The sequence below is a fragment of the Numida meleagris genome, chromosome 6 (assembly GCF_002078875.1).
Source record: "Numida meleagris isolate 19003 breed g44 Domestic line chromosome 6, NumMel1.0, whole genome shotgun sequence".
NCBI classification, from domain to species: Eukaryota; Metazoa; Chordata; class Aves; order Galliformes; family Numididae; genus Numida; species Numida meleagris.
The window spans coordinates 57,433,267-57,457,617 of record NC_034414.1 but is presented as its reverse complement, the minus strand read 5'-3'; the positions used below and the strand labels follow the sequence as shown (position 1 = coordinate 57,457,617).

The 24,351-nt window shown below is 43.5% G+C and overlaps 1 protein-coding gene across 2 annotated transcripts in view; it reads left to right on the top strand.

The window, feature by feature from the left end:
- PELI2 (pellino E3 ubiquitin protein ligase family member 2) overlaps nucleotides 1-24,351 on the top strand; it is a 70,604-nt gene that overhangs the window by 31,017 nt on the left and 15,236 nt on the right. The window contains exon 1 of one of the 2 annotated variants that reach the window (XM_021401507.1): nucleotides 22,836-22,856. The exons of the other annotated variant lie outside the window; for it this stretch is intronic. Within the exon in view, the coding sequence (XP_021257182.1) occupies nucleotides 22,851-22,856 (6 nt within the window). The 5' untranslated portion in view covers nucleotides 22,836-22,850. Of the gene's footprint in view, nucleotides 1-22,835; nucleotides 22,857-24,351 lie in introns of those variants that run through there. 2 annotated transcript variants of the gene reach the window in all.

Sequence of the window (24,351 nt, the reverse complement as noted above, 5' to 3'; positions counted from 1 at the left end):
CTGCTTCATGTAGAGGGAGAAAGAATGCAGTGAAAGGACAGTATGCAGCTAATAATGTTCCGTTTTTTTTTAGTATCTCAAACTGTAATGTCCTATAAAGGGAAACTGTCTTAAATGGAGGGAGCATTGTATTTTGGAAAAATAAGGTAGTATGTACTTAGTCACAGCAATATGGAACAGCTGTCCTGGAACAGAGGAGCTGGAACTGCCTCAAACAGTAGATGAGGCTCCTATGTTTTAAGGGGCTGTTGAGTGGAGCAGTTGTTTTGAGAACACAGGAAGCAATTTGAGCCTCATGGGCCCACAGAAACTTCTCAAAGAAGCAAAGCACTGCTACTTCTGTTTTTAAAAATCAGGAAATACTTATTTTCCAGAGTTCTTCGAGATTTTGTTGATGGCAAGAACGAAATTTAAATACTTCTTTGTGGAGGGTGCTTTATGACGTGTAATGAGTAATTAATTTCATCTGCTCATTAAGTACTAGGGGGGTGAGTGACTTGTGAGGCTACGAGATTCCTGTTTCTGCTGTTTCTAGGCCCCTGGGAAGCATTCATGATTTATTGAAGATGCAGGACTACTTCACTTCGGGATTCTACTTCTACTTGATACTGAGGATCTCACAAAGATTTTAGGGAGAAAATGGACTACTTTATTTGGATAACCTCTTTTGAAGGGATGTAGCTATAGCAAAGTGCTTTAGTGATGCTTTGTTCACTGGATGCTCTCAGCACTTCAGAGCTTTTTTGCAAAGAAGGTGTTATCTGTGTTTGGATTTCATAGGAACAATTCAGAACTCCTTAGCATGAAAGATTTGCTTCCACATGGTTGTGATCTTTTTGGGATTGTCCCATGAGCTGCTCTTCTGTGAAAACAAGCTTGTCTAACCATTGACTCTGCGTCATAGTTGTACTGACATGACCTCCCTGCAAGACCATGTGTTGTGTACAGACTTGTCTTTTAAATTTTGCACATGTCTCCTGTCCATTGTGATTCTGCCAGTACTTCAGGAAGTTCAGGACTCTGCAGATGCCTCGTGTGAGATAATGCTCGTGGTAATATATACTTTGGCCTTCTAATTCAGTAACAGCAGATGCCTATCACTTTGACTTGAGGAAGCTAATTATAGGCCTAACACTGCCAGCTTGCTTAGTTGTACAGTACTGAGTTTTCCTCCGACTATATACATCAGTGTGAGCTCTGAGTGATCTGTCCTATGCTGAGTTCACTGTAGTCAGGGAATGATAAATGGTTTCTTCACTGTTCTTTGATATCAGCAAGCAAGGAGGGGTGTTGCTCCCTGTCAAGCTGAAAACCTGGCTTTGGTTCACTGAAGCTGAGTTTTCATTTTCCCCCTAGAAATCTAACTCTACTAGCCTGGCTTGACTGTTTGCTCAGGAGAATGGGACCAGTGTCTGAACTGGGATTTTCCTTGGTCTGGGCTTGCCCTGAAGTGCTGCTTTGTTGGCCTTGCATGCTGCCTTTGGGAGCAAGACTTCCCTGGGAAATCCAACCATCAACCTAACCAAGTCCAATCACTAAACCATGTCCATGAGCCTCTTAAACCATGCTCACACACCTCTTAAATACCTCCAAGGATGAAGTCTCCGCCATTTCCCTGGGCAGCCCGTTCTAGTGGTTGACCACCCTCTCTGTGAAGAAATTCTTCCTAATGTCCAATCTAAAACTTCCCTGGCACAACTTAAGGTTGTTTCCTCACATCTCATCAGTTGTCATCTGAGGGAAGACCAACACCCTCCTTTCTGCAACCTCTTTGCAGCTCTACAGAGCAGTCTCCTGTCAGCCTCCTGTTCTCCAGATGAAACTGCCCCTGTTCCCTCAGCTACTCTTCATAGCTTGTTTTATAATTTATTCATCAGCTTCAGTGCTTTTCTCTTCACACACTCAAGCAACTCCATGCCCTTCTTGTAGTGAGGGGCCGAAAACTGAACACAAAACTTGAGGTTCAGTCTCACCGGTGTCCCATACAAGAGGACAATCACTTCCTCAGTCCTGCAGGCCAGGATGCCATTGGCCTTCTCAGCCACAGGGGCACACTGCTGGCGGCTCATGTTCAATTCTAGACGTTCTGTTCACATTTCAGTCTTGATGCCGTACTTGGGGAAAGCCGTCCTTCAGTACTTTGCTTGAGTGTTGAGCCTGGGAGCCTTTTCCCCACAGCTGGTTCTCTGGGTAGTTTTGCTTGGAGTCTCTCCCTGGGTGGACAGTTGGATGGACATAAGCTGATCGCACAGGTAAACAACTGACCTCTCTTTGAAGGTCTTTCCTTCCCGGTATTTTGGCTATCCATCTGCTTGACGTACAGTCTCCTTCAGAATCCAGAGTTCCAGAAGAGGTTATTAAGAAGTAGTAGTAATTAAGGAGATAATGTGGTTGAGAGAAGGTGAGGGAGAGGGTGTGGCTTTTGAGCTTGAGGTTTGGGAATGCTCAGTGAGTGTTACTAAAACAAAAGTTTTTCTATTTGCCAATGAAGCGTGTGAATAGTCAAAAAATCTTGAATAATAATGGTTAACTAATGTAGATGGGATTTCTTTAGGGTGTGCTTTTGATAGTGATGTACTTAATATATTCAAACCTTACAGTTCTTTAATTTTCTTCTACCAGAGTAGGTTTGGAGGAAATACTAAACAAGATGATGACTGCAAACCAGTAAAAACTTGCAAACCCATACAAACTTGCAGGATGCCCCAGTCAACTTTGGGTGGGAGTTTGTGGCTCATAGTAAATACGACATTAAAAACTTCATCCAATCAATGGAGGAGCACAGAACCGCTTTCCTCCTTTCCTCCCTGTTTCCATATGCTAACATTTAGGCTTGCACACCATTTTCTCTCTGCTTCAGCCCACCAAAGAATCTTCCGCTGCTGAGGGTCAGCAATGAGGCAGTGCCTTGGTGGTCCAGGTGGGAGGCAGGCAGGAACAAAGCTGACCTTGCTTCAGCATGGGCAGCTGCTCTTGTTTTGTTCCAAATGAAAAACCAGCTTTGGAAAGCTGGATTGCAAAACTTGTAATAGCCCTTAATGTTCTTCCTAACTTCTCCCTCCTCCTCAAAGCTTTCTCAAATGCTCTTCTTTGGTGTTTAATTACAAAAAATGACTCGGTTGCTGTTGTAGTGTAATAAATAAAAATACAAGTCAAAACAATGTTTGCAATTTATTGCTGGAGACAGCACTGTTCTCTTAAAATGTCACAGTTACGGTCTTAACTGCAACTGAGAAGGTCTCAATACATTTTCCTTGTTAACTATCTGTCCTTTAATGTTAAATTTTAGTCTCTTTGTACTATACTAACACATTACTGGAGTTGAGAGTATTACTGTGTCATTGTGCTGCATATAAAAACACAAAAGTTCCAGGAAAAAAATAAACTCTCCGTGGGAAATAAGAGAAAAGGGTTTTTGAGAGAAGCTGTGCATCTAAGTTCCTTTGGATGTGTACGTTTGTGTAGGGTCTCAGATAGATGGTGAAAACTCTGCCTGAGTCACGGTAGCCCCGTTCAGTCATTGAAGACCTCGCTCCAGGAGTGTTTTTTGTCAATATGTATGCAATGTACCGCTTTTAGATTGCGCGATGTATGTTTCATAGATTCTTTAGTAAGCTGCTTTTATGGCTTGTGCTGTGGAAGCATTTTTAAGGATTTTTGGAGGGGGGAAAAAATGAAAGCACTTCAGTCATTTCCTAAAGAATATTGGATTTCTTGACAGAAAAGATCTGTGGCTTAAAATCAATGGATATAAAAATGGCAATGTTAAAATTTGGATAGATGGCTCTTTAAACAGGAGCGCACACTCTTTATTTGACCTACGGTGCATTCAGTTCTGATACTGGATGTTGAACAAAACTCCTTTACGATCTGATAGTTAAATCCTTTGGCAGAACGCCCTTCTTCCTGTTTGCTGTGGGGGTTTAATTCCAGATGTTCAAGTTCAGAAGGCTTTTTCTCAAGGAGTGGGTGTGAGGAGCATCACAAAACCCTCATAGATCAGTCTGCCCCTCCCATACAAACTCTGCAGCGTTCGAGCTTTATTGCTAATCCCCAGTGCTCTGGGATTACTCTCTCTGTATCAGTCTGTGGACGTCCTCTTTCTGTTGTTGCTTCGATTCCAGTTTGCCTCATTTTGTGCCTCTGCCTGCCAGTTATAAAATTCTGTTGTGAAACACCATCCAGTGCTTTGAAAAATCAACGTTTGCATGATAGCAGGGGTAAAGCAGTGGCATTGCATCGCTTGATTCCCTCACCTCAAGGAGGAATTTCCCCTTCCCGCGGTCACTTTTTCCTAGATGAAGATTTTCTTGCTAAGAGGTAGTGCCCCAATTTTATTTTTTATTCTTCTAGACTGTGAGTTAACGCTCAGGAATTCAGCGTAGAAAATGGTCTGATTAAACATGAAGCATAATGAGTGTGCATATAGGTAGGTGTGTATGACTACCAGGTGCGGATGACGAGAGGGATGAATGAATGTGCTGAGGTTTTTATAGACTCGGGTGGTAGCTGTTCTATTTCGTGACAGTGGAGCTAACCGTATTTAGCCTTAGAAGCACTCAAACACATACTTTAAAGCAGGAGTGCAGAGGCAGCTTCCTAGGCCGAAGGATTGGATGGCTTCAAACAAATCTCGGAGGGGAGAAAAAAAAGCTTTGGTATGTAGCAAGCAGTACATTTGCCTCAGGTAGGATTGCGGGCTATGCAAATGCTGAGAAATGATGGTTTTGCCTCAACAAGCAAACACTACCGCTTTCATGAAGCAGTAATACTTTCAGTTTTAGCTTGTGCTTAGCTACTGTGTTGATGGTGGATGGTTAGTGTATTAGATCTGATACCCAGAGAGACTTGCTTGCAGCTGTAAGTCTAACAGTCCTGCCTAGCTCTGCTCTGGATAAGCCCCTGTGCCCTGGTTAAAACAACATACACTGTGCTCAGAGATAGAAACAGTGGAGATCAGGTGTGTAGGGTGGGTTGTAGCAACCCAGCTGCTCCCATAGCAGATCTTCCTCCAGCTGAAGCAGGAACTGAAGCAGTGGCTGCTTGGCATTTTGGGGAGCCTCATGTCATCTGTTGTCCCGCAGTAATTTTTCTGCCAAACACTCGGGGAACATCTGCAGAGTCGTTTTCTGTACTGCTGCAATGATTCACATACTCCTTGCTTTGAAGTCTAGGAAGTCTTCCGCAAGGAAATGTCATAGCCAGAACTGTTTGTGGATTGTGCATAGCTCTGTCTGGATTTAGGGCTGGCTTTGCTAATTGAGCTGTTAGCAGTAGTGAAAGTTCACAAACCCGAGCTACTGAGTCAGTCTGTTCTCTGCTTCAGGATTTGCCTCAGCTTTGGGTTTCTTGGGCTTCACTATCAGGAAGGAGAGAGTGCTTGGTAATGCTTGATGCAGGTACATAACTTCATATATTATTTGTGTAACTTCTCAGATTATGTATCAAAATGTATTTGAAGGACAATTAAGATTAAAAGGTAGCTTTTTCTTTCCAAATGAGGAAGCTTTCATTTTACAGTAAGGATGGTTAGTCCCATTTCAATGACTGACCAGTGTTTGTGTTTCTTTGTTGTGATGGTTTGCTGCTTATGCACTTTTGTTCTGTTTCTGCATTAGTCTTAAATACCACACCCACCTTGTTCCTACAGTAGGAAACTCACAGCCAGAGGGAGGAAGGCAAGCAGTTGTAACCTTTTCTCATGAAGCATCTCTGCATTTAAACCTGCTCGTTTAGTGCCAGTTAATGAGCTGGTGTGGTCTTGAAATGCTTTTTTATGAAGACCAGCAGAAGACTTGAAGTGGAATGAGATGGTTCCTTGATACGAGGCTGACATAACTTTGTGCAAACAGTTGCATGTTGAGCAGAAAGGCCCAAAGTGTGCTCGGTGTCTTGGCATGGTCAGCACGGTCTGGCTCTGAGTGATGCTTGCGCCTTGCTGCAGTCATTCTATTAATAGTTTCATACATTGAGTGTATGCTACGCACTCTGTGGGGGTGGGGAAACCTTATAAAACAGGGAATGTGGTTATAATAAAGTGCTTTTCGCAGAAACTGCAATCGATACCCATCTGGGGCAGGGTGTCTGCTTGTGGGGTGTGCAGTTATGTGTAAGGAGGGCAAGGGCAGGGTGTCTGATGTGGCCTCTGCGTGAATTGCTGTGCAGCTGCTGGGTTGGAAGAGAGTTCCAAGATTTTCAGTTGCCAGGGTTATAAAGCATTTAACGTTTGGGGTGGCTGTTGCATTAAACCCTTAAATAACTGGCATTCAGGATCTGACAGCGGCAGCTTTAGAAGAATGCGCTCCAGTAACTTTTTTTTTATGACCAGATTACATATGATGCAGGAATAAAGTGAAAAAATAAGCTTGCAGCATGTTGTTTCCCTTTCCACATAATCTGCTGTGCATATTATGAAAATATGTAGGTCAAGTGCCCTCTGATTTAATGAGTTGGTTTGAAAGGATGGATGGAAGCGTTCTGCGGTCACTGTCCCTCCCTGCTCCCCTCTCTGCCCATTACCTGTGGAGCTGCTTTGCTCAGTGCCCTGCTGTCACAGCAAGGGGCACCAGGAGTCCTGAGGATGTGGTTCTTGTTCTGAGGTGCTTTTGCTGAGCTCTTTAGAAAAACGCCACTGAACGTTTCCTTCTGGGAAAGAAAAATGTTAAAACTGCACTTGGAGGTTCTTAAAGAGAATTTTCCTTCTTGCTTTGCATTTAATCCATAAAACATACTTGCACTGTGCTTAGCACCCGCTGCTGTTTTAGAACCTTCTTCCTACTGGAGTACATGGGTGAAAAACTATCTGGGATGCGCAGGATTGGAGGCTTGATGTGTCCCTGTGATCATTTGTACCACTGATAGCACCATGTCAATCCATCACTCTGTGATTCTAGCATTTGAGTCTTATTTTTACCCCCTGTCTAGAGCTGGCAAAACTAAAAACTAGTTTGTGCCATGGCAAGTTTCTTCCTTTGTCTTTCAACACAAAATATGGCAACGTAGCAACGGAAAGGGAAGGGTGTGTGTTGGCAGAGTACTTGCATAAAATAGCATGTACAGAAAAATAATTTGGAAGGTAATGACGCCTCTCTACAAATTGTTTTCTTACTTGCTTGTTTTCAATGCCCGCGTGTGTGAAGGTAGCTCAGAATGCTGCCAGTTCTGGCTTAAATCCAAAAACCTTCACAGAATTTCTGGGTTTCAATCTTTGTAAATAAGTAGACGTGAACTTTGTAAAGCAAGAAGCTGCAGGCTGGAAGGTGACTTGGTTGCCCTGCTGCTGCTTCGCCCTCCTGTGGAGGCTGAAGAAGGATCTTGGAGCTGTAAACATATTTCTGTAATTACATCTCTAATTAGAGTATTAGTTGCACTGGATTATCTCATCATTTGACTGTTTCGTAGTGAAAATCACTACTGCATGTGCTTTGCTGTGTGAGATGCACGGAGGCAAGCATTAAAAATTACACGTTGCAGTTGACTTCAAGCTCTTCTGCTGTCTTGATATTTTTCTTGGTACTGGGGCCTTTTGCTACCGAAGGGAAAAATGTAGGATCCATGCAGCTCCTTCATAGCTATCATTTTCTCGAGGCTGTTATTTTGCTTGGAAGGCTGTCTGAGCAGGAAGTGTCAGTCAGCTGTGTGTCTAATGGCAGCGTGCTGAGTTGTGATCTCCTCGTGTCACAAATAAAACGAGTCCTTCCAAATCTGGACAGAATTTCATCTTGTTTCTCCTGTAGCATGTGCACTGGAAAAGCTTCATAGTAACAGCCCAGCTTTCTTCCTCCGGGAGGAATATCTGTATTCTCAGTCTTACGATTTAAATGCGTTGTTGTTCTAAGCATACTTTTCCATAAGTGCTGTGGGACTTATTCAGCAGAAATGCAGTGTTTAATACCTACAGATCGGACATCAAGCCATCTATTTTTGCTGTTCTTACAACAGAGAATCTGCAAGTTCTAGCAGAGCTTCTAGTCTTTAAATCAACTTGTTTTATAGCAGTGTAGCAACAGTATCAACTGTATTGCTGCATCAATTCACCACTACCAAGAAAAGATGGGGACAAGTGCATATCTGAAATGGCTTCAGACTGGTGTATTTCTACCATTGATTAATACAGTTTGACAGGTACTTTGTGCTTTAACCCTTGAAAACTTAAGCTTTAAAGACAACTTTGTGATGGGGTAGTGTCTTTAAGCAGGCTCACCTGAAGTTCGATTTGATAACCTGCTCCCCCAAGGGCAAGTTACTTCAGAGCTTTCAGGCAAGTATTTATGCATTGTGGCTGTGGTGTTTCCAGTGCATTGTTTTTTTTATGGTACTTTGTAAACCTTTTCTAATGAGACATTTTAGCTATTGAATCAAACTTTGAGTCTCAGCACGAGACTTCAGTGATGTATTGTATTGTATTTCATGATGTAACCAAAACGGTCGGATGATTGTACTTTCCACTGCATAAGATCGTAAGTCAGCTGGATACCTGATGTTTCAAGACCCTTTAAATGATTAAACTGCATATAACCCATACTAGAATTTCATTTTATGATTTTGGTGACTCTGAAATGTTCTTTTTTGCTTGCATATTTTTGTGAGGCTTTTTCCGCAGTGTGTATGGTGGTATCTTTGCCAGCAGTTAAGGGTTGAGAACAAATCAAGCAAACAGCTACTTGATTCATATATACATTTGTAGCAACTTGGAAGGAATGCCTGGTCTTTTCGGAAGAATTTACTGAAGTAGCAATCTGCAATTTACAGTTCTTTGTCTATGTCTGAAAAATAAATGTAGCTATTGTTCAATACTTATTTTTAGACGTAGCGGTGATTAAGGAGCTCTATCCAAAATCTTTTTCTTCAAAGAGCTTGTTTTGCATTGAATATGTCAATATATGGATCTGGTACTATGCGAATGCCTGCTTTCTAGGCTCTCCTGGCAAGGAGGAAGGAAGAAAAAAGATGTACTCTGACAAGTGAGGACTAAATGTTTTGGTGCTGCATGCTTTTCCTGTTCAATTTCAATGGGAAGTGGTGGAGTCACCATCCCTGGAGGAGCTCAAGAACTGTGGAGATGTGGCACTGAGGGACATGGGGATGGGTTAGGGCTGGGCTTGGGGATCTTAGAGGTCTTTTCAACCTCAATGGTTCTGTTCCTGTGTGAAGGATGACCCGAATTTTATTGGCGTGTGGGATTGTCATCTAGGCTGAAGACACCTTGAAGCACCTGGGTTAGCAGTTCATGGTGTGTTAAGTAGCGTATGTGAGAAATTTATACAGCAGATTCTAGTCCAAAGAAATTCCTTCCTTGCCTACAGAATAATGCAAGGAATCTCTGCAAGTCACCTCCTGAGAAGAAACTTGCTGTGGCATTTCTGTAACTTGCATAAGTGAAATGTTGATATACAAAAGAACTTTCAGAAAGGGCATTGGGGAAGAGAAAGGAGTGCGATATCCTAAAATACTCTGCCTTCATCCTTCGTTGGGGAAGGGGTCAGGAGCATAGCAGGAATGCCATAGTCTGGTTCCTCATCTGTTTAGCTGTTCCCTGTTGAAGCATCTTTCCTATAGTCAAGTAATTGGGCGTTAACTTTATTAGAAACAGGTGAGAGCTTGGCTGTTTCCTTTTCCCAAGTGAAAGTAAGAATGGTAAAGCTTGCACAGCAACTCTTCAGCATCTTTTTATCCCTGTTCACAAGTGTGTGTTGCTTTTATCTGGGGGGAGGGGAAAAAAGGCAGAACACAGTCTGCATTCACAGGAGGGTTGTAAAATGAATCCTAGTCTACTGAGTAAGTAATAGGAAAACACCTGTAATGGGATGCTAGGAATCCCAAGTGGCCAAAGGGAGCCAGTGCTGGGGGAGTTGCAGTGGGGGATTTCTGTAGAGTTCTGATGTCCTGCTAAGAGTATGAAAAGATAAACTGGGTGATTAGGGACCAGAGCTTGAATTAGAGCTCTGCATCCAGGACAGGCGTGCTGTTGGTCAACACAGTTCTGTTTCTTTATCAGTAACATCCTGATTTCTGCAGGACCTCAGCATGCACACTTGTATGGTTGACTGCATCAATGCCCTATTGCACATAGGATTAAGGCAGTTATTGTGGTTCACCTACCTTGTGGTAGCAGTAACTATGCTGTTACGGGGGAAATGTGAAGAAACTTCCTTATTTTTAACAGAGAGAATAACTGTCTCTGTTACACAGTATTATGTGACACTGAAGTAAGGGCTGTGCAAAGGAATGGTAGGTTGATTGATTGTTAACTATGTATTACATTGGCCTTTCTCTTTAACTTTAGTTAATTGTGTTCTGCTATGGGAAACGAAGAGGAGAGAAATAGGAAGGAGCACTGTGTGGTTTTAATATCTTAACCATTTTCAGATGACTATTAATTCATTTTAATCCCAAGGAATAATCAGGGAAACTTAATTTCCTGAGCCGGTTACTAATAGGATTCCATAGAGATAAGCAATTTGCTGCTTGGAATGTACCATATGAAATTGAAGAGGGGAAAAAAAAAGCATAAACCCCATCTCTAATCTGACAAAATCAGTAACCAAACTACTAGCAAAGCTGAACAGGTAAAGCTTTCAGTAGGGTCTGTATCTATTGTGATAGGGACTGTATCCTGGAAGCTGGAGCTGCAGTCAAGAAGGTGATCCAGTTCTAGGCTTGGATACGAAGGGAAGTGGGAGCAAGGGAATGGTGGCATCACACTGTGTGGTGATGAGGCTGCTCAAGAAAGACTGTATCTGTTGTGATGTCAATTTTTTTGAAAAGATGAAAAAATACCAACTGGGGAGGATGCAAACAGGAGTTGAAAAAATGATTTGAAGGAGGGAATGGAGAGACTCTGACTTGCGTGGCATCAAATGAAAATTGGCAGCTGAAGCGAGCTGCCTGAGAAGTTACTAACCACAGCTACTGGAGAAACTGCAGTTTCCATGGCAGAAAGCGGCTCGCAGATTTGCTTCTAAACTGCAGAACTACCTACCAGTTCCAGCTTGCTGCCGCTGCTCCTTGCAGCACGGTTTGCTTTCTGTATCAAAGAGTATTGAGCTCTGTTAGCACACGTCCTGCAGCCACGAGCACAGGAGAGGCTGAAAGGCATTCTGCTCTAGCGGGGGGGGTAGATAACCAGAGCTACGTGCTGAAGACAAATGGGAAGCTTTTTAAGAGGAGAGTCAACTATTGGAACAAGCTCCCGAGGAAGATGACTTAAAATATCTTGACGTGAACAAATTGGCCTGGAGCAGCTTTGTGAAAGATATGAACCAAGCAGTGCGCTTAGAAACCACTACGAGGACTGCAGGATGGAATTGGGAGATACCTGCTATGGGGAAAATTGGGCTTGATTAAAAATAATTGGTTTTTAAAACTGAGTTAATGAAAATAGAGGGCTTTTTTGGAGAAACCTACCTGCTCCAAGGTTTTTGGTTACTTTGAAGCAGGAGTGCACTGTTTCCTTCCAAGTCTGTTGGCGGAGGGTGAAGCTGTAGTGCAGTAACTGTAGTGTTGCCTTCAATGGTGGAAGATGCTCCTGTGTGTTAAAGCAGTCACTGCTTGCAGCGTGTGAAACTGGATGTGGAGGGTAATGGATGGTGTAAAAACAAATGAAGGCATGAGCGAGCATCAAAACAGAGGGCCCTTTCTTCTCAGGCGTAGAAAATGATAGTGCTTTTGGGGAGAGAGGGAGAAGAGACTTAATATCTGCGCACACACACCACAGTGTGGGTGGAAAACCTGGGAAGCATTCGTCTTGGAAGATGAAAGGAAGATGCTGGCTTTATTGCCCGCGTGTGACTTGTCAGCTCAGCTCTGCCTCCAGAGGCATCGTACTGCGGGGCAGGAGGTACCAGCCCGCGCCTTCAGGGATGAAGAGCAAGTCTCAGCTGTCAGATTCTTCTTTCTGGTGCTTCGTTAGGCAAAGCAGATGCAGTGCATCCTCAACAAAGCTGCGATTGAAGTGATTATCGGCTACTGTTGTAGAGGCTCATTAACAATTCCCCGTGCCGAAAACATCTTCGAACTGAAGTTTGTTTTTTTTAATCTGTGGAAGAGTAAAAGTTGGAACGATGCTGTATGTAGTGTAAAGAGATGGTTTATCTGCCGTAAATCTTTGGCTCTACCATCTGCCAATTGCTTTAAATCCCTGTTTTCCCTCCTGGCTCACCTAACTCAAGAGAATGAATCTCTTGAATAGCAAATGTTAAATCAGTTGCCATGTGCAGTAACAAAGAGGCCAGAATGAGATACTGTGATAAACTGTTCTTAATTACTTAATACAGGATGACTAAAATAATGATTGAGGTTCCTATGTGGAAAATAAGATAGTTGGAGGAAAAACTCAGTTCTGGAATGAAATGATCACAGATTCAATATAGGAGAATCAATACATACGTTGTTATTTCCATCTGCTGGACAAGACATTGAGGCCATAAGTAACATCGATTGGGAGTGCATTCATTTACTGAGACAATGACATCCCTCCTTATGTGTGTAGAGCTGAACTGGGTGAGGGTTATTGCTCTAGTTTTCTGAACCAGTCATTTAAAGAAAGCGAACTGCTTGTGTACGAGCTGTACATGAAAAGAATTTCTTGGCGTTGCAGTCTGTGTGGTCTGTGTTTTTCCAACAATACGATGTTATTAAGGTCTGTGTTTTTCAGGGAATGGTGAATCTGTGCGAGCTTGTTGGGCGCTTGTTATGAAAACTGATAACCTGCCTTCAGTTCTCATTTTATTAAATGCAAATTTCAGTGCGTCCTTCAGTAATACTGACTTCGAAGAGCTTATGTTTTCCTTTGGATTTCTCTCTTATCTTTGCTCTAAAAATGTATTGTGTTTAGTTATAATCTGGCATTTGATCTGGATTGCTGTTTTATCTGTTGTCCCGCTGTTTTCTGTAGCTTTAAGTTCATACTTGGTGAAAGAATCGCTTGGTTTCAGTGCAGATTTCCCATGTTAACTGTTTTTAAATTGCTTCTTTCGCTCAGATAAGAGGTGGCTGTTCACTTCAGCAATTTGATCTTCGCTGCCACTGCTGACTTAAAGCCGATTCATTATTTTTCTACTGTCTGCGGTAGATAATGTGATCAATTATTGCAGATAACATTTGCTCCAAGGAGCCCCTGTAGCTGCTTCCTAGTCCACCCAGCTGACTTCATTCAGTGTCCTTCAGGATTCCTTTGGATAGCATCCAGATGTTCCAAATGTGTGATGAAATTCAATCCAAGACAGTGCGATTTCAATATTTTTCTTTATATTTAATGTATACGAAAGACATAAATTACATGTTATTACACATGTTTTCCAAGTCCAGTGTTACTAGGTGGTTGGCCTAGTGGCACAAAAAGGGCAGGTAAGTCTGGAAGAGGGAGCGGAAGAAAGGAGCGGTGCAGATAACTTGTGCACTGCTGGGAATGCTTTTAGGCACCAGTTTTAGGAAGGCAGGGATGTGGCTTTTTGGCAGAGGGCACGCAGAAAGGAATCTTCTGTTCTTATCTGCAGCAGACACACTTAGTCATTGATTGTGTGATTCAGAACACTGTAGTTTTTATGCTGGAGTCATCAAAGCTCCAACTTCTGCAAATGTTGGTCTGTAGTTGAATATGTATTCATGCAATGTGCCAGAAGAGCTTGAAAGCCTCTGCAATGCGAGCGGGTGACAGACTGAGCTTCATATCAGACTGTGTGGACGAAGTTGATCACCCTCCAAACCCTTCAGTTCCTCAGGGATGTGTGAGGTGGTGGGTACCAAAGCTACTAAACTTGGAGCAAAATCTCTTGCAAGTTCAGAGCTGCAGGTTAAATGCACTGAGGTTGGGACACGGTCAAGTCTTGCTTGCACCCCACACTGCATGTGTTGTGCTACGGTGCAGGAAGAGCTTGGAGATGAGGGAGCTGGGTGGGGTTATGTTTTTTTTTTCCCCATTATCTGCCTATCAGTAAACTTGGAAAACTGTGGATGAGGGCATGGCTTAACTCTGAAATGTGTCAAATGCTGCTACTAAAACTGCTTGACGGTGGCTTAAATATTCAGATGTATGAATTCTTAAATATGAGAGAGTTGTTGTCATTTATCATCTTTCTTCCAGGCAGTCAGACAGTATTGTGTGTTAAGTACAGAAGCACTTGCTGTTCTATAGCCCTAATCATATCCAGTGCCTTTTTTTACACTCTAGGCCTCTAGAGTGTTTTGTAGTGCAGTATCTTCTACTCAGCATTTGTTCCATTCAGTGTTTAAAAAAAAAAAAAATCCTGAAATCCAGTATACCTAGCTGCCATTTCCCATAGAACTAGTGAGGTATACCATAACTTGGTTACTGCAGCTTCAATTCTGTGCTGTGCCTTTTCATGTATTTAATGTTTTATTACTTCCAGCCCTGGAGGGTTGAGATGTTATCTGAGCATAGGGTCAGAATGACTTGAGCTTTATCACTAAGCGTACACGTGGAGAAATGTGTTTGTACCAGACAGAATTCTGTCTCTCCTATTTCTAAGGACGGCTGTGTGTGTGTGTGTTTGAGGAGGGAGGGACGTGGGTCTTATCAGTGGTAAAACCATGCTGAGTGAACTGCATGAGACATTTGATGAGACATTCTCTTATCTAATGTTACATAGGAATATAAAGCAAGTTGCCTGTAAAGCTTGCTTTAAATTTTAATAAATTGCGGAAGAGGTAAGTGGTAACTCCTGCTTGTGAGTTGTCATGGTTTTGTGATTTTCGGTTATTGGTATTCCACATCATAACATCATGTAGTGGACATACCTAGTTCTCAGAAGAGAAGGACTACTACAGTCCCCACGGCACTTTGCTCCTTTGTTACCATTTTCCAGCCGGAGGGAAAAGATAAAAGCTCGCAGTATAAAAACTTGCAGATCACGAGACCTCATCCCTTTTTCCGCCGTCTCTCGTCTTGGCAGCACCTCGCTCTCCAGCCGTCTTATCGTCGGTAGTAGAGTAAGGCCTACCTTGATTTTGGGACATTCTCTCTCTCTGTGTTGGATTTATCAGCTTAAATTGTAATTATATTGTATTATAGTGTGTTGTTTTGCATTCCGATATTTTATTTAGTAAATTAGTTTGTTTCTCCTCAGATTGTTGCCGCTGTTCTTTGCTCTCAGGGCCATCTCCCTACCCTTTTCCCCTTTCCCCTTTTCCCGGGACGTGGGCCTTTGGGTCCCCCGTCCCCTTTGTCACGGAATCGGGCCTAACGCCCGTAAACCGTTGACATGAGTGCATCCAGCACAGCCGACTGAAACCAGATTCCAACGTTACTTCTCCTCAGTGCTGAAGCTGGAAAGATTTGTTTTAAGCTGGGATGATGTATTTAAATGTTATGGGGGCATAAATTTTCCTCCCTCCTCGTCTGAATCAATTTTACTGGAAAATGATAGAAAATGTGGATTTGAGAACACAATGAAAATAACAGGAACTGAGACCAATAGAGGCTACTAATCCTCTAATTACTTTCTGTGAATACTGGGAGTCGTGCTGCAGAACATCCTTCAGTACAATCTCGAGTAATCTCAATTTATTCCTTTCCAGAGCTATAGAGGGAGGGATTTTGCTGCCAGCTCAGAATAGTAATGGGCTGTGGTGGTCTTTATCTGACAGCAGTGAAACAGATGTGGCTACTCTGCTAACAATCTGTCTTCAGGCTTGATTTTTTTTCCTGGGTGCTGATTGCCCCCTGATTACTCTTTCACATCCGAGGTTATGAAATGGAGCTGAAAGCTCAGGTCAGTGCAGTGATGTGCTTTGGTGGGCTGGGTGTGTGTTGTTTGAGTGGCAGAGGTTGGTTGCATTGCACTGACCTGTGCAAGTCCTTTGGTTCTGCTCTGATATCAAAGCTCTTCCATGGCAAACATTGGCTCACGTGCTCTCAGACGGTTCCTTTGTACTTGCTTTACTCTCTCGCTTACTGTTGATACTTGGATTGTTCCCCACTTCGTGTTTCATGCTGAAGTTGGTAAATAGGCCAAGGTGTGTAAGCTTTTTAACTGGCATTCAGCTGAACCTCCCTGCACAAGCACTGAGTCTATTTTGTGAATCTGTTAGCCTGGACTGTAGGACTCTTGCATGACATCCAGTGACAAAACATTGATAAATGAATCCCAGATTGGTTGCTAACACCTTCTCAGAGCTCGGGTGAGTGGCTGAGGATGGGTCTGGTACCTGAGGATGCTGTGAGCACCTGTTACCTTCTGACCATCGTTAGTTAGCAGCTGCAGAGGCAGTGCTGCTCCATGCTACCAGTGTTGAGCCATCTCCTGTGTGCAGTGAGGGGCTTTCTTTCCTGAGGTAACTCTTTTTGAATACAAAGTCTTAGGCCAAGGGCCAGGCTTGTCCTTTCTGTATGTATCTGGAGGGGCTTACAGCCACTTACAGTTTGATGTGAGCTTGGCAGCTGCACAAACAGTGAGGAAAGCTCCTTGCTTCCCACTTGTTAGGGGGTTAGTTTTGCAGCTCCTGCGGAGCAGCATCGATCGGAGTTGTGTTTTCACTGCTCTCCTGGTGTGTTAACTTCATGGCTTCAATCACATCAGCAGCTTGGGCAAGCAGTGCAAGTATGTGGGCTCTCTAAATGTACTGAGTTGCATATAAGGAATGCAAGTTCTGAACTTTACACAGGAAGATGCTTGGTAATGTGTATAACTGATAACTGTAAAGGTTAGGATTACTTTTTCTTACTGTAAGATCATAGGGATTTAAAAAAAAAAAGAAATGCAGCCCTTTCCTGCATACAAGATGCATGTTGTTAACTGGTGTGCTATTTCCTCTGCTTGAGCATTAGGATCTGAACATACACTAAGAGCCTGCTGGTCTGAGCCACCTCTGAAGCTGGGGCAGATCTGAAGGGCATACCCCTTCTGTGCCTGCTGCCCCCAAAGCGTGTTGCAGCAAGGATGCATGGGTTGAAGGCTGGGATAATCTGCTTTTCCTCGGAGGGCTGCTGTCAGTGGTGTTTGCCCAGCTTGGATCAAGTACCAGCTGGGGTGTTCTGTGGGTTTTTTGGTGGTAGGAGAAACACTACAGAGTCCAGATCACAGCAGTTTCTGTAGGAGTATCAAGCTGACCCAAAAGCAGTCAGATTTTTTTTCTATCAGAAAGCACAAAGAGTGCTTTCTCTCACAACAAAACTCAAGCTGTGGTGTGAAGTCTAGAAAGCAACTTCTGTCCTTTGTTGGGCTCTATAAAACATAACTGCTTTCTATAAGCACTAAATGGCCTTTTGGCGAGAGTTAACTTCTTTTTTTTCTCCTGAGAGATTTTTGTGCAGCTGCTTAACAGGTCTGTTAAGGTAACTGTCTGGAGAGCCTTTGGCTGTCTTAATGTAAAATTGATTTGTGTCAGATTGAATTTATGGTTTCTGGAAGCTACAGAATGATATGCAGCTTCTCATCTTGTTATTATGTGCTCTCCTTTGGCAGGCAGGCTTAGATTGGTGCTCATGGGTGCTTTGATTCATAGAAGCATTCACTGCCGATGTGCTAAGTGTACAAATCTTTCAGTCTATGTATTGATAGAAGCCCTTGAGGGGACTTTATCACTGTTTCTTGTGGTTTTTAGTTAAAGATTCTAATTTCTGACTATTTTGTGCGCTTGGCATATCCAAATACATAAGTGTAGCCAAGCATCTGCTGCTTTTGTTTCTGGTGTATATAAATGAATTGTAAACTGCTGGCATCAGAATGTTCAGCTACAAACACTGTTGCATCCTTCTCTAATTACCAACACTTTTGTGGGTGTATCAAGAGTTTTGGGGGATGTGCTCCAGCTGCTGTAGCAAAATATATTTATGCCTTCGTGTTTAAATCTACAGGCTTGAAGACTTTCAGAAGTCCTACCCTTAGTTAGAGTAGCCAGTGATTTTTGGGGTCAGTATTATTGCCTATGGCGGTGAACTTTTATTTCTACTGAGATCATAGCAGCTCATCTTGTCCTGTTTGTTGCAGATAGAGGACCTTGAATGCTCAGTATGAAAAACGAGGCCTTGTTCCAAAAGCAATGTCTTGACAATAATATGCTCAACACTTTAGTCCCGCTTCTCTGGGCTGTTTTGTTTCCTTGTCACAAATGACTGTGAAATATCCTGCAAAAAAAAAACAAACCTACAACATTGCAAATCCATGCATTTTCCTTTAAGACAGTGACACAACTGCATGGTCGCTTGAAGCTGAAATGGGAACAGATGTGTGTTCCAAAAAGTATCTTAACCATTCCTCAAAACTGGAAGAAAGAAGATGCAGGGAATCTGACCTGTGATGTAGCAGGTGGATTTGCAGACATAATCATAGAATCATCAAGGTTGGAGCAGACTTCCAAGATCACAAAGTTCAGCCATCGGCTTCACCTCCCCAGTCCTGTCATGAAGCCATGTCTCATATACCCTGTAGTGAACAGTTAAGGTAAGGAAAAGGCAGTGTGATAGAGTAAATGAGAAACTGTGAGGTGACTGTTTCTAACTGTGAATAATTACTGTTGACTACCAGTATAAGAACTGCAAAATTTAAAGGAGTGTGCATATCTGTCCTGGAAGACAGGGACCATTTTTTGGTAGCCAGGTGATATATACATCAAATAGACAAAACTCAGTAGAGGGCAGTGATAAACACGTGCCTTTTCCTGGGCTTCCAAAGCAGGTATGCTGTAGTCAGTGCAGGATACAGCAGGCAGTTCTGAAGAAGTTGCAATAGAGAGTGTAGGAGCAATGTGCAGGCAGGAATTTGCTCAAAGGAGCATTCTGGAGTTCGGGGTAAGTGATGATGCTGTGAGTGGGTGATCTGGCACTGCTGCACCTTACTGTGTGTGCATCTGAGCTGTCTGCTTGGTGTTGATGGAGGAGGGGAGATGGAGCAAGCTGACTAAGGGAGGAGTGTTTACAGACTTGATTTCAAAGATGTGTGAAAGATCACTGCAATATAGTATTACTTAATCTACACTTAAAGGAAGATGGAAGGGGAAAAAATAAAGGTCTGTAAGGGGTAGAGAAAGCTAAAAAGGCCAGATGGGAGGAAAATGTTTCCTAGGTTAGGCAGGTGAGGTGTTGATTCACAACAATCAGAAGAAACCTGTGACTTTCAAACAGCTCCTGGGGCACTACATAGCATAGCTGCATCTGTTAGTATAAAGCTCCTCCTCCTTCAAGCTGCTTCTAATGCACTGACAGACAAAGCAGAACTTGTGTTGCTTTACCAGATGTGCTCAGGAGTCCTAGGAGTCAAGGTAGGACTTGGTCTGCAGTAAGGATGGTTTTGGCCATCTGGCATCAGTCTGTGTGATTAGTGAATGCCCTAGCAATGCATTTTGAATACCTGCTTTCATAGGAATAGCCTGCCCTGTGGTATTGCCTGGAATAACAGTGTGCACAGAGGTGCTGGACTCTGTGTGATCAGCTGTCTGTCAACACCCACCGACAACCTTTACAACAAACTCACCTGGAGATGCTCTTCGATCACCACCTCCTTGCTTGTTGCAGCACCCAAACTAGAGAACTGCTCCAGTGGGATACTTCCATGCCCCTTCTGGAGAAAGGGCGATCTGCACTGTTGTCTGAAACTTCAGAATTGTACGCAAGCCTGAATTCAACAAATGGAGGATGAGGTCATGTAACGTCTGCCTCTTGAGCTGATAAATGGCAATTCAGCAGCAGCACAGCCCTGCATGTGCACATGGAGCAGATGGCTTCCGTGTATACAAATGTGTTGTCCCTTCTCCCCCCTCCCCCTCAAATGTACAAGCTCAGCATGAAAGGGTTCATAGGAAACAAATGTGAGCGTTTGGAAGCCACAAAAGCTTTCAGTGTAAGTAACCAAGTGGAATTTGTTTCTTCCTAGGCGCTGAGCCTGGGTGCTTGGAGTTTTGGAGGGACTGACTTGCACTTAGTGAATTGAGCAGCAGCGGCCTGCGCGTTGTGTGGAGATTTATTTGCTCGCAGTGGGATTGCAAACAGTGCCGCACATGCAGAGGTTTAAACTGTTCCTTTAACTGGCAGAAATCCCAGTTTGGGTTGTTCGTGGCTGTTAGATCACTGAATAAACACAACTGCCTGAAACTGATACGGAGTTTGATGTTTTTGGTGCTTCTCAGAAGATGAGCATTGCTGTATTCGGTTTAGTGTGTGCTGAAGGAACAGTTTTCCTGTAGGTAGCTGCAGCACCTGTATGTGTTTGAAATCATTGTTGGCAGTAAGTGCTAAGTGCTGTGTATGGAAGCTATGTGCAGAACTCGGTTCATTTCTTCGTGGTGACAAGCTTTTTCTTCACCTGCATTTGGCTCTTTTTAACCATTTCGTGACACTCGGCCTTTGAGACTCATGTTGGTGAGCGAGAGGAGGTGTTAATGTTGGTGTTCAGAAGTGGCCGTAGATGTTGCAGTTGTACTTCAGGCACTTATTGCCAAGGAAAGGGGAATGCTGAAAGCTGGGTTTGTGCGGAGCTTTGCAGGGAGCAGATGCAGGCACGGGGAGATTTCCATGATAATGTCTCTTATTTTCTCTGCAAAAGGCTGGGGGACAATTATATATAATAGCTGTATCAGTAGCTAGAGGTCAGTGTAAATTTCCAGAGTTATTGAAATACAGTGCTACAGAAGCAGTAATTCTGGACAATTACCGGTGGCTTTACATTGAGACTGAATAAAACTGCAGACAGTCTTTAGTTAACGTTACATGAATTGAAAATGGTCCCAATTTGCTGGGAAGCTTCTGAAGTGGATACAATTTTCTGATATGGGCAAAATCCTTGGTGTCATGATCAGGGGCCCTCGGTGTGTTTTTTTTTCATGATAACCCAATGGCTGTTGGCTCCTCTAGAAATCCAGTGGAAGTGCGCTGGGTTCCTCCCTTTAAAAATGATTCCTTTTTTTCCTTTTCAGTTGCAAGAACTTCTGTCTGATGTCCCTGAGTGTTTGTGTTCTTTTAGGAAAGAAATTGAAGGCTGGCAGCCAAGGAAGAAAGCGTTTAACTCATGAAGGCACTGCTGTCATTAATTTTACACGCGTCAGTGTGGTGTCGGTCAGCTTGACTACCAACAAAGAAAACTAAAGCGTTCCCATAACTCATTTTATTGTCCTAATCCAACCTAATTAACTCAACTAGGATTCCTGTTCTAATGGAGCAGCCCTTCCTGCGAGACAGCTGCCTCTTTTCTTAATGGATTTCAGCTTCCCTTCTGCTGAGGTGCAGGAGAGTTGGTAACCATAATGCTGTGCCTTTCGTCTGATCTTTGGGGAGCTGGCTAGGCACAAGTGAACTGTGAAGCTTCAAGTTCCAAATGCAGAGATCATGTATTCTTCTTCCTGAAAATACTGTCTGCAGAGCAAAGAAAGCAGCAAAATATCCATTGCTGGCAGTGGATTAGACCCGCTGCCTGTAAGCAGCAGCTGCCTAAAGGCTGTGAGAATATCAGGATCTGCTGCTCCAGTTGATTCATAGACATACTCCTTATGCAGAAGGTTTGACCTCATTGCATGGCAGCGTTAACTTAATGCTGTGAGTTTCTGACCTGTTCTTGAACTGCTGGGCTGAAAGTGCCTATGGAAAATGAGCAACTTCATCATGTCAGTGCTGGGGGGGGCTGTGGCACACCAGCACATGCTCCCAGATAAGGAACATCTGCCTGATGGTGAGTGATAAACCCATGCAATTTCACCCCTCTGGGATAATTTTGTAGGTATATTGCTAGGAGATCTACATTTAAATCTGGGGGGGGGGAAAACACCTGCACTTTGCAAGCCTTTCTTTGGGGTTGATCCTTAGTGCAGGGTATCTACTGTATGTGCAGTATAGTATACCTATGGTGTCCTGTTGGTCCATACAGGTATTTCTGGAGTGGTGTTGACATCAGCCTGTCCTTGCACAACAGGAACTGGTTAAAGCTTGTTTACAGAGGTACTGCCCTCTGCTAATTGCTGGGACATAGGCCGCGTGCCCCATCCGTGGTTAGGGGAGGAGTGACACTTGCAGCAGTGTCTCGCTCCTGAGTAATGCTGTATGTCTGCAGAGGAGGTGGCGGTGTGCATGGCTACTGTTAATTGGGCACATGTATTGTCTGCTGAAGGCTTTTTTATTGGTGCTTTCCCTCCTTTTTCTCTATTTGGCTAGCAAAAGGAGAGTTCTGAGCAGTACTGTTTTTTAAATGAAACCTTTGTGTCTTCTTATTCCCCTTACCTGCTAGGTGTTTTTCTGTGTAGGCTGAGGGCATTTGACTTTCTCAGTTCACAAAATGATGATAGAACTGATAGCAGCTGCGTGTCTGGGGATCCGGAGGGAGAGCAAAGCATTCGGGTGGGCTGGGACCTTCTGGGTGGGCTGAGGTGTTGCACTGCTGCTGTGGAAGCACTGTTGGATGTTGGTTCCTCTGAGACCTGGCAGGTCTGTAAGCTGTAGCCTTTAGCTGCTGCTTTGCTTGTGAGGGCAGAGTGCTGTGATGAGGTTTTGTTCTCCAGCTGGAGAGAAGGGAGCAAGGATGGAAACTGTGGATATGGAAGCAGGGGAAAAACCAAGGCCAAGCATAATTTTAGCTCATGGGAGGGGGAAGTAACAGAAAGCTTGAGGAGCTGCTGCAAAGTAGTTTGCCAAGTTCTGATTTAAGTTCAATTACTTTGGTCACATTAAGAGTGAGGGTGGGATAGTGAGGTTCCTAATAGGCACCTCTCTTCAGTCTCTGTTAATATATGGTAGTTTTTATGTCCTTAAATCACTGGAATGCAAATTTTGAGGCTGTGGGAGCACTGCACAACCGAGCTAACTGCAGGCTTTCCTTTGAGCAGCAGGGAGCAGGTTTCCTCTTAAGATAAGCTGCTTCATCATGCAGGAGCTTGGAGCTATTGCCTGCTGTCCTGCAGCTGAAAGTCTCATGGAAGTGAGTGTCTTCTCACAAACATCTCCTCCAGCTTGGAGAGATGCTGGGGAAGCCTTCATGCCATCTGGAGTATGGCACCCCAGTCTTCCCCTTCCTTTCATTTGGCAGCTGGACTTCTTAAATCCCTCATTCCCACTGTGGGCACGGAGCTGCTGGCAGTGGGATTACTGTGGAAAATGTCCTGCTGCTATTACTTATTCCCTTTCTTCCTCTGTGGAGTTTTTGTCAAATAGTCCCCACTCCGTCCCCTTCCTCTGAAGGGTTTACTTGAATTCAGCAGCTTGAGACAGCTAGCCACATGAAACCAGCTGTGTTGGCAGCAGGATGAATCTAGCCTGCATCTCCCCAGCAGCATTCTGGCTGGATGAGAGGTGGTATATGCAATGGCCAGCCTGGAGCTGCGTGTTTGTGAGCTATTTGGCAAGCACAGGCTATGGACATTTGTGAGGTGGGGTTTTATTCCAGCACAACTTACCAGAGCTGTGTGATTAGTGGCAACCTAAGAATTATAAAGGGGTTGGAGCAATCAATCTGCAGGCTCTTTTGGGACTGGTAGTACTGTGGTTCTACAGCTCCTTAAGCTATCGAGATCCTTCATGATTTTGCCTGTGGATGCATTCCACTCACAGTGCTGCTTTATTAAGATATTTGCCCTGTGCTTGTAATTCATTGTGCCAGTTCTTGAGTTTTGTTCCTGAAATACTGCTACTTTTCTTTTTAGCTAGAAGTGGTCAATTACTCAACTGCTTTGAAACAAGCAATTAAAATACTTGTAAAACGTCCTTCGAATTGAAGCAACTGTTGGTGCTGAGTAGCCTGAAAGGACATGGGTTGGAACATTGCTTGTAATAGTCTCAGCTTTTTGAGAAACGATTACACAACTCCAGGAAACAAAGCGTGGCTTTTTGCACTGGAAATGACTGGGTTTGAACAGTGGAAGGCAAAGAGGGGGGGAAATAAAATGAAGAAAAGATAATCTGTATTCTTTCTTTTTCCCTCTTACGTCCTACCCTAATATTTCAGAGAAGATGCTGAACCATGGGTGACCTAATGGGAGTTATTAGCACATCTGAGCCCTACGTTTTATTGATGAGGACATGACCTTAAGTATTTCTGGAGCTTCTTACTTTCCCACTTTTCCTGTTTTGTTTTCATTGCACCTTAAAAATTGCAGTCTGAGAAGAACATAAGCTTAGGGCACGCATCCTTGCCTGGTAATTTCAGCATGCTGGTGGTGGTCTGTGCTCATGAGCTGGCTAGAGCTTAAGGCAGGACCATCAGGTGAGCAGCTGATGGGGCTGTGCCCTGTGATGGCTTCAGCTGCCACCCAGTTTTCTTAGAAACAAATGAATTTTGTCTGAAAGTTATTACTTTCTGATACTTGAAATGTCTGATAATGTGAGTATAAGTTTATCACTACAGCATTATGCTTAAAATACAAAGTGTAAGGGTCTCTTCTTGCTCTTGTGTTTCATTTTTACTCTCTAGGCATCTG